The following is a 9544-nucleotide window of genomic DNA, read 5'->3' on the forward strand; positions in this document are numbered from 1 at the left end:
CCCTTTGTAGGTCTTCATCAATGATTTATTTATTTATTTACCCTGCTCTATCTCAAGGCAATAATTCAATGCCACATTAACATAAGACAAACAAAATACAATATACAGAAGAGTCTCACTTATCCAAGCTAAATGGGCCAGCAGAAGCTTGGATAAGCAAATATTTTGGATAATAAGGAGGGATTAAGGAAAAGCCTATTAAACATCAAATTAGGTTATGATTTTACAAATTAAGCACCAAAACATCATGTTATACAACAAATTTGACAGAAAAAGTAGTTCAATATGCAGCAATGTTATGTTGTAATTACTGTATTTATGAATTTAGCACCAAAATATCACAATATATTGAAAACTTTGACTCCAAAAATGGCTTGGATAATCCAGAAATTTGGATAAGCGAGGCTTGGATAAGTGAGACTCCACTGTACATTGTGCATTTTTACTTTTGTGTTCTGTCTTTTAGACAACAGGCAGTCCCCAAGTTACGAACAAGATAGGTTCTGTAGGCTTGTTCTTAAGTTGAATTTGTATGTAAGTCTAAAAAGGTATATTTTTAAAATATAAATCCAGCCATATATGTATATGTATGTATGTGTACGTACGTGTGTATAAGCTTTGAATAGTATAGGTAAAGGTAAAGGTTTCCCCTGACGTTAAGTCCAGTTGTGACCGACTCTGGGGGTTAGTGCTCATCTCCATTTCTAAGCTGAAGAGCCGGCGTTGTCCATAGACACCTCCAAGGTCATGTGGCCGGCATGACTGCATGGAGCGCAGTATAGGAAATAGTATAGGGGAGGGCTAATACCCCTGTGGTGTTCACTTTGATGTTTGTGCCCCTGTTCAGAAGATTTTACCTCCCTTTCTGTCATGGTGATAATTGGATTTTGAAAAAATGTGGCTTTTATGGAAACAAGGACTGGTGAAAAAGCTTCAGTGGAGATATCTTTTCCCCATGATATTAATCCTTTCAGGAGTGAATTTCCCTTCCGAGCGGTAGACTTATCTATGTGTTGTTGAAGGCTTTCATGGCCGGAATCACAGGGTTGCTATGAGTTTTCCAGGCTATATGGCCATGTTCTCACTTCCTGTTGTCTCATCCCCACTCTTAACAAGGAGTTGTTTTTAAGTGGGATGTATTGGAAATAGCAACCTGTCAATCCTTTCACTATTTGTTTATTAATGTATATATTTGCTAACCTGTATTCTATGTGTATGTTGATTTTCCAGTTTGACTGTACCTCTTCGGTGTGGGAGGAGTTCTAGGCATGTGATTGTATTGAGCATGTTCAGACTCAGAACTCCATTTTGTTACTAAGTTTGCTTTACACTTCGGTGGAGGTGGATACATGTTGCTGTTAGGACTTCAACAGGGAAGTATGCTTATGGACTTCAGTGAGTGCAACTATATTTATAGACTATGGGCTATTGATTAAAAACGATACCCTGTGTACTCAACACAGAGAGAAGCTACATCCTATCCATAACTGAACTTTGATAAGAAATGTGCCTGTAGGGTGAATTAATACAAGATGTTTGTGAGTAAACAAGATATGTTATTTTTCAAAAAAGACTTTGCTTTTTATCTCTGAGTGCATATCTTAAACTAAAAGGTTTTAAAGGAATGTCCCGAGTAGTGCAGTGGTTAAACCGCAGAGCTGCTGAACTTGCTGTCCAAGGTCAGCAGTTTGAATCCGGGGAGCGGGGTGAGTTCCTGCTGTTAGCCCCAGCTTCTGCCAACCTAGCAATTCAAAAACATGCAAATGTGAGATCAATAGGTACCGTTCCGGTGGAAAGATAACAGCACTCCTTGCAGTCATGCCGGCTACATGACCTTGGAGGTGTCTACGGACAATGCCGCTCTTCGCCTTAAAAATAGAGATGAGCACCAGAGTCAGACACGACTAGACTTAATGTCTAGTTTTATATTTTTGGGGGGCAACTGCAACTGCAATTATAATTATAACTACAACTCCAAAGAAACAACCATCCTCTGCTAACCAAATATATTTTTGTAGCGGCATGTCTTTGCACTTGACAGTCCAAAGACATGGTTCTTCAGTTTAACACCTGAGTTACCTCTGTGCCATTACATTAATGCTTGTGAAGATCACTCATTCAAAGAGTTGACTTCTAACAAGGTCATGTAGCCGGCAGAGACTTCAGAGACTTTCATCTTGGAAAGAAATGACGAGTGGAGTGCCGCAGGGTTCCGTCCTGGGCCCGGTTCTGTTCAACATCTTTATTAACGATTTAGACGAAGGGTTAGATGACACCAAACTGGGAGGGATAGCCAACACTCCAGAAGATAGGAGCAGAATTCAAAACGATCTTAACAGACTAGAGAGATTGGCCGAAACTAACAAAATGAAGTTCAACAGGGACAAATGCAAGATACTTCGGCAGAAAAAAATGGAATGCAAAGATACAGAATGGGGGACGCCTGGCTCGACATTTAACTTGGACAACAAGTTAAACATGAGCCTACAATGTGATGCGGCTGCTAAAAAAGCCAATGGGATTCTGGCCTGCATAAATAGGGGTATAGCGTCTAGATCCAGGGAAGTCATGCTCCCCCTCTATTCTGCCTTGGTCAGACCACACCTGGAATACTGTGTCCAATTCTGGGCACCGCAATTGAAGGGAGATGTTGACAAGCTGGAAAGTGTCCAAAGGAGACCTACTAAAATGATCAATGGTCTGGAAAACAAGCCCTGTGAGGAGCGGCTTAAAGAGCTGGGCATGTTTAGCCTGCAGAAGAGAAGGCTGAGAGGAGCCATGATAGCCATGTACACATACGTGAGGGGAAGTCATAGGGAGGAGGGAGTGAGCTTGTTTGCTGCTGCCCTGCAGACTAGGAGGCGGAACAATGGCTTCAAACTACAGGAAAGGCGATTCCACCTCAACATCAGGAAGAATTTCTTCACTGTGAGGGCTGTTCGGCAGTGGAACTCTCTCCCCCAGACTGTGGTGGAGGCTCCTTCTTTGGAGGCTTTTAAACAGAGGCTGGATGGCCATCTGTCAGGAGTGCTTTGAATGCGATTTCCTGCTTCTTGGCAGGGGGTTGGACTGGATGGCACATGAGGTCTCTTAAAACTCTACGATTCTAAGGGAAGTATCTCTTCTTTCCATCCCTTGGGAGGCGAGGGGGTCGAGGCAGACCCTTGTCTCCAGGCGATGCTTGGGGGAGGCGACTGACCACGCCAAAGCCCCTCCCCAAGCCGGCTACTGGCTAGCTGGTCTGGGGTATACAAAAAGCACATGGGCGCCAGCATGGCTCAAGTTTTGGGCGGAGAGGAGAGGAGCGATGACGACTCTGGCTTTCGACCGGTGGAGGGACTACTTTCAGTTGGCCGAGGTGGTGGAGGAGCTGCGCAGGAAGCCCCCCTCGGAGCAGAAGCAGGAGCAGGGCGAGATGCAACCTTCCTCCTCCTCCTCCTCCTCCTCCCCATCTTCTTCTTCCTCCGCCGTGTGCTGCTCCTTCTGCAAGCAGAACGGCGAGTCCCAGCGGATCTACAGCTCCCACCGGCTGAAGGACGAGGCCGGGGACGTCCAGTGCCCCATCCTGAGACAGTACACCTGCCCACAGTGCGGGGCCACCGGAGAGAAGGCCCACACCCGCCGCTTCTGCCCCCAGACCCAGAAGGGCTACGTCTCCGTTTACACCAGCTGCATCCGCAACTCCGCCGGGAAGAAGAAGAACGCGAAGAAAAAGGTATTAGCCAACGCCATCCGGGAAGGAAGGCATCATAGAATCATCAAGTTGGAAGAGACCTCAGGGGCCATCCAGTCCAACCCCCTGCTCAGAAGCAGGAAAATTACATTCAAACTTTTGTGGCTATCCCTTTCACAGCAACCGCTTTCTTTCTTTCTCTCCTAGACTTAAAAGCAGCACCCAGAACGTTTCCTCTTGCAGTGATTCTTCTGATCTGTTGGTAAGCGTTCACCAGGAATGACCTAGGGACCTTCCACCTAAAATATCAAGGCAGAAAATCCCAAATACAGTAGAGTCTCACTTATCCAACGTTCTGGATTATCCAATGCATTTTTGTAGTCAATGTTTTCAATACATCGTGATATTTTGGTGTTAAATTCGTAAATAAAGTACAGTAGAGTCTCACTTATCCAAGCTAAACTGGCTGGCAGAAACTTGGATAAGCGAATATGTTGGATAATAAGGAGAGATTAAGGAAAAGCCTATTAAACATCAAATTAGGTTATGATTTTACAAATTAAGCACCAAAACATCATGTTAGACAGCAAATTTGACAGAAAAAGTAGTTCAATACACAGTAATGTTATGTTGTAATTACTGTATTTACAAATTTAGCACCAAAATATCATGATACAGTAGAGTCTCACTTATCCAACATAAACGGGCCGGCAGAACGTTGGATAAGCAAATATGTTGGATAACAAGGAGAGATTAAGAAAAAGCCCATTAAACATCAAAATAAGTTATGATTTTACAAATTAAGAACCAAAACATCGTGTTATACAACAAATTTGACAGAAAAAGTAGTTCAATACGCAGTAATGTTATATTGTAATTACTGTATTTACAAATTTAGCACCAAAATATCACGATATATTGAAAACATTGACTACCAAAATGCGTTGGATAATCCAGAGCGTTGGATAAGCGAGTGTTGGATAAGTGAGACTCTACTGTATATTGAAAACATTGACTACAAAAATGGCTTGGATTACCCAGAGGCTTGAATAAGTGAGACTACTGTAATTACTACATAGCATTACTGCGTATTGAACTACTTTTTCTGTCAAATTTGTTGTATAACATGATGTTTGGGTGCTTAATTTGTAAAGTCATAACCTAATTTGATGTTTAATAGGTTTTTCCTTAATGTTTCCTTATTATCCAACATATTCGCTTATCCAACATATTCGCTTATCCAACATTCTGCCGGCCCGTTTATGTTGGTTAAGTGAGACTCTACTGTATCAGCTTTGAATCGGGTTATCTGACTCCACACCGCCATATACAGTAGAGTCTCACTTATCCAAGCTAAACGGGCCGGCAGAAGCTTGGATAAGCGAATATCTTGGATAATAAGGAGGGATTAAGGAAAAGCCTATTAAACATCAAATTAGGTTATGATTTTACAAATTAAGCAACAAAACATCATGTTATACAACAAATTTGACAGAAAAAGTAGCTCAGTACACAGTAATCTTATGTTGCAACTACAGTATTTATGAATTTAGAACCAAAATATCACGATATATTGAAAACATTGACTACAAAAATGGCTTGGATAATCCAGAGGCTTGGATAAGTGAGACTACTGTATTACAGTTCAAAGCAGATAATGTAGGGTTTTCTGCCTTGATATTCTGTGTGGAAGGGCCCTTAAACTCTCTGACCACTTATATCTCAGATGATGTTGATCCTTGCAATGTGAAGAGGTAGACTCCAAGAGAGTTGCTGGAAACTCAGTCCATTGCAATCCTGAGCATATTTAGAGAGGGGGAAAGGAAAAGGAAGGCATTGCATTTAAGGCATTTAAGATAGTAAAACATTGTGTGACCATTACAATGGGGCCAGTAGAATTGGGCAAAAGTCAGAGCCAGTCCGTATTCAACTTTACATATGGCACTGTATATTAATATAATCCAGTTCAGACCAGATAATCTGGATTGTCTGATTTGATAATCTGGATTATATAACTTTGTCGATCCAGCCTATGTAACATATTTTGAAATAGTATTTCCTAATAAGTTCTATCATAAAACAGCTTGGAAAAAGTTTATTGAACTGCAAAAACTTTGCTGTAATTTTTCAATAAATATCTCAGAGAATCTCAAACAATTCAACACAGGGTTGTGTGTTTTCCTGGCTGTATGGCCATGTTCCAGAAGTATTCTCTCCTGATGTTTCGCCCACATCCCCCCAGGCAGGAAGAAGTCAGGAGATGAAGCTATTCAATGTTAATTAAGGCGATTAATTACAACATTCACACTGGCCTCCAACTGAGGAGAGTTCTTCTCCCACACTGGACCTTCCACAAATATATAAACCTTCCTTTCTTAGTTTCCCATATACCTCACAACCTCTGAGGATGCCTGCCATAGATGTGGGCGAAACATCAGGAGAGAATACTTCTGGAACATAGCCATACAGCCTGGAAAACACACAACAACCCTGTGATTCCGGCCATGAAAGCCTTCAACAACACAATTCAACACAGTTTGTGGCAACCACAAAAACAAAGGTTGTGGAGTATAACAACTGCTTCCAAAGTAAGCACCGCACAGTTAAAGGAAATAACACTTTCAAACAAGGAACAGAAAATTCTTCACAATTTGTTATATAGAACAAATTTGATCCCTTTGCCTGGTTCCTAAACCTCCTCTCTGAATCGTCAACTTAAGGCTGGATCTGCACTGCTCTATAATGCAGTTTCAGAATGCAGATGAACTGCACTGAACCGGATTCTTTTATAGTGTAGCCTCGTACAATCCAGTTCAATGCAGTTGATCTACACTATGTAACATTTTTTTCCTGTGTTATGTCATTTCCCAATTGGTTCTATCATAAAAGCATGGAAAAAGTTTATTAGACTCCAAATACTTTGTTTTTGTGGGACATCCCGTAGCACGTTGTGCTCTAGGTTTTCAATGAGTATCTCACAGTGTCTCACTGGATGATGGGACTTAGGCCCATTCTTCTACATGGCCAGATATCCAGATTATAAAATCAGAAAATCCACATTATCACATGTGAACTGGATTATCTTTAACACAGTGTGTTAAAGCGCTGAGCTGCTGAACTTGCAGACCGAAAGGTCCCAGGTTCAAATCCCGGGAGCAGAATGAGTGCCCGCTGTTAGCCCCAGCTCCTGCAACCTAGCAGTTCGAAAACATGCAAATGTGAGTAGATCAATAGGTACCGCTCCGGCGGGAAGCTAACGGCACTCCATGCAGTCATGCCGGCCACATGACCTTGGAAGTGTCTATGGACAACACCGGCTCTTCGGCTTAGAAATGGAGATGAGCACCAACCCCCAGAGTTGGTCACGACTGGACTTAATGTCAGGGGAAACCTTTACCTTTATCTTAATCTTATAATGTCTTATAATATAATCTTATAATGTCAGGGGAAACCTTTACCTTTATCCTGTCCCTCGTCCCCACCAGGCACGGCTGGTGGGGATGAGGGACAGAGCCTTCTCGGTGGTGGCTCCCCGGCTGTGGAACACCCTCCCCAGAGAAATACGACACGCCCCAACCCTTCTGAGTTTTAGAAAAGCCCTGAAAACATGGCTATGTGCCCGGGCTTTCGAAGATTAAATGATAAAGATGACCCCGGACTGATTTACGGCTACAGCACGAGGATTTTGGAGGAATTGATTTTAATCATGTGTTTTATATTTTTATATTGTTTTAATTGTTTTATTGGATTTTCATTGCTGTTTTAATTATGTGTAGGCATTGAATTGTTGCCAATTTGTACGCTGCCCTGAGTCCCTTCGGGTGAGAAGGGCGGGATATAAATGTTGTAAATAAATAAATAAATAAATAAATAAATAGTCTACACTGCCATATAGTCCAGTTCAAAGCAGATAATATGGATTTTATACAGCTGTGTAGGAGGGGCCTTAGTCCAATAACATTTGAAGAACTTCCCACTTCTGCCATTTTCGGGCACTTCTCTGCTTTCACCTTAATTTTGGAAACCATCTGAAAGCAATCCATTCATAACAAACTTGCAAGAATCATCTTGCTCTTTCTGGGAGCTTTGTCGGTTGAGGAACAGACAGAAAAATAGAGATGTATGGTAGAAAGAGTTAAATTTTCTATGCAAATGAATAGTCCTCTTTTGAGGAGGACAGACTGAATGGTATTGAGTTACTTGTATTTATTATCTTCTTTATCTCCACAGTTTGACACATCTAACATTCCTCCTGAAGTCTGGGAAGATTCTGGATCTAATAACTCGCCCATATTCGTTGATGTACAGAACTCAAATAGTTCAAAGAAAACATGGAGGCGTGGGCCTGAATGCCAATTTTTAAAATACATGTGGCCCATAGGGGGTGCCTGCAATGAATTCTCTCAATATTTGCACAATCAATGCACTTCAGACTATTATAAGTTTTTAAACAACTGCTCTTCTTTGAACAGTGCCACATTCCTGGTGGCTACAATGTTTGTCTCAGTATTTATGGTAAAAGGCAGACAAAGTTTATCTCATATTCCAAGCCACTAATGCAAAATTCCACTGTATTATCGTTGTTACCTATGTTTTAAAAACACCTTTGTTTCAGAAGTGGTTTTATTGACAATTTTGTTGTTTCTTGTTATAATCTATGTTATTTATTTGTTATATGGTTAATATTTATATTTCTTCTGTTATTGTTATTTGTTGTATCAAAACTACTATGACTGTTTGAATACTAAATACAGAGTATTTTTCTTTTAAAATTGACAAATGTAGTTGTTTTTCATGAAGGCATTGCCGGAATTTTACAAATTAATCCTATGTTGAGGCATTATACTCCTGAAGCAATTTAATAAAGACAAGCTGTGCCCGGCCACGCATTGCTGTGGCTTATGGGAATCATTTGTTGACCAGGTGGAATAGCAGTGAATAGCCTTGCAGCTTCAAAGCCTGGCTGTTTTCTTCTTTTGGGAATCTTTGTTTGATGAGCTGGAATACAATGGAATAGGCTTGCTGGAAGCCTGGGTACTTGCATTCTAGGGGAATGGTTTTTTGGGCTGCTAGAATTGCAATGAATAGCCTTGCTGCTTCAAAGACTGGCCGCCTTCTACCAAGGTTAATCCTTTGTTGGTCTGGTTGAATTGCACTGAATAGCCTTGCAGCTTCAATGCCTGGCTGTTTTATACCTAGGGGAACCCTTGTTTGGCGAGCTGGAGTAACATCCTCAATCACAGAGCGGCTTTGAAGCCTGGCTACTTCCTTTGTAAGGGAATCGTTGTTTGGCCAGCTTGAATTGCACTGAATAGTCTTGCAGCTTAAAATCCTGGCCGCTTTCTACGTAGGGGCATCCTTCGTTGGCCAGGTTGAATGGGACGGAGTAGCCTCATGGCTTCAAAGCCTGGGGGTTTTCTATCTAGGGGAAATCTTGGTTGGCCAGGATGAACAGCACTGAATGGCCTTGCTGCTTGCAAGCCTGGCCGCTTTCTACCTTGCAGAATTCTTGGTTGACCAGGTTGAATAGCAATTAATAATCTCAGTGCGGCAGGTATGAATGCTGCAATTGGCCACCTTGATTAGCATTTAATGGCCTTGCAGCTTGAAAGCCTGGCTGCTTCCTGCCTGGGGGAATCCTTTGTTGGGAGGTGTTAGCTGACCCTGGTTGTTTCCTGTCTGGAATTTCCCCATTTTCAGAGTGTTGATCTTTATTTACTGTCTTGATTTTAGAGATTATATTGTTCTGTATTATTATACTACAGTAATTATTATATATTTATAACCTTATATTATCTACTTAGAACTGTATAAAATCCACACTGGACTGGATTATATAGCAGTGTGGAATCAAGATAATCAAGTTCAAAA

At 41.5% G+C, this 9544-nt stretch overlaps 1 protein-coding gene across 1 annotated transcript; it reads left to right on the forward strand.

The window, feature by feature from the left end:
• The first annotated feature begins 3302 nt into the window (after nucleotides 1–3302).
• On the forward strand, nucleotides 3303–8648 carry nanos3 (nanos C2HC-type zinc finger 3). The gene is made up of 2 exons (XM_062971493.1): nucleotides 3303–3935; nucleotides 7904–8648. The coding sequence occupies exon 1, from the start codon at nucleotides 3308–3310 to the stop codon at nucleotides 3878–3880; it is 573 nt and encodes a 190-aa protein (XP_062827563.1). The 5' UTR covers nucleotides 3303–3307; the 3' UTR covers nucleotides 3881–3935; nucleotides 7904–8648.
• Nucleotides 8649–9544: the final 896 nt, after the last annotated feature.

This window comes from Anolis carolinensis, chromosome 2 (genome assembly GCF_035594765.1).
Source record: "Anolis carolinensis isolate JA03-04 chromosome 2, rAnoCar3.1.pri, whole genome shotgun sequence".
Lineage (NCBI taxonomy): Eukaryota > Metazoa > Chordata > Lepidosauria > Squamata > Dactyloidae > Anolis > Anolis carolinensis.

Coding starts and splice junctions, on each gene's coding strand:
- nanos3 (XM_062971493.1), top strand. CDS start 3,308: ATGACGACTCTGGCTTTCGACCGGTGGAGGGACTACTTTCAGTTGGCC.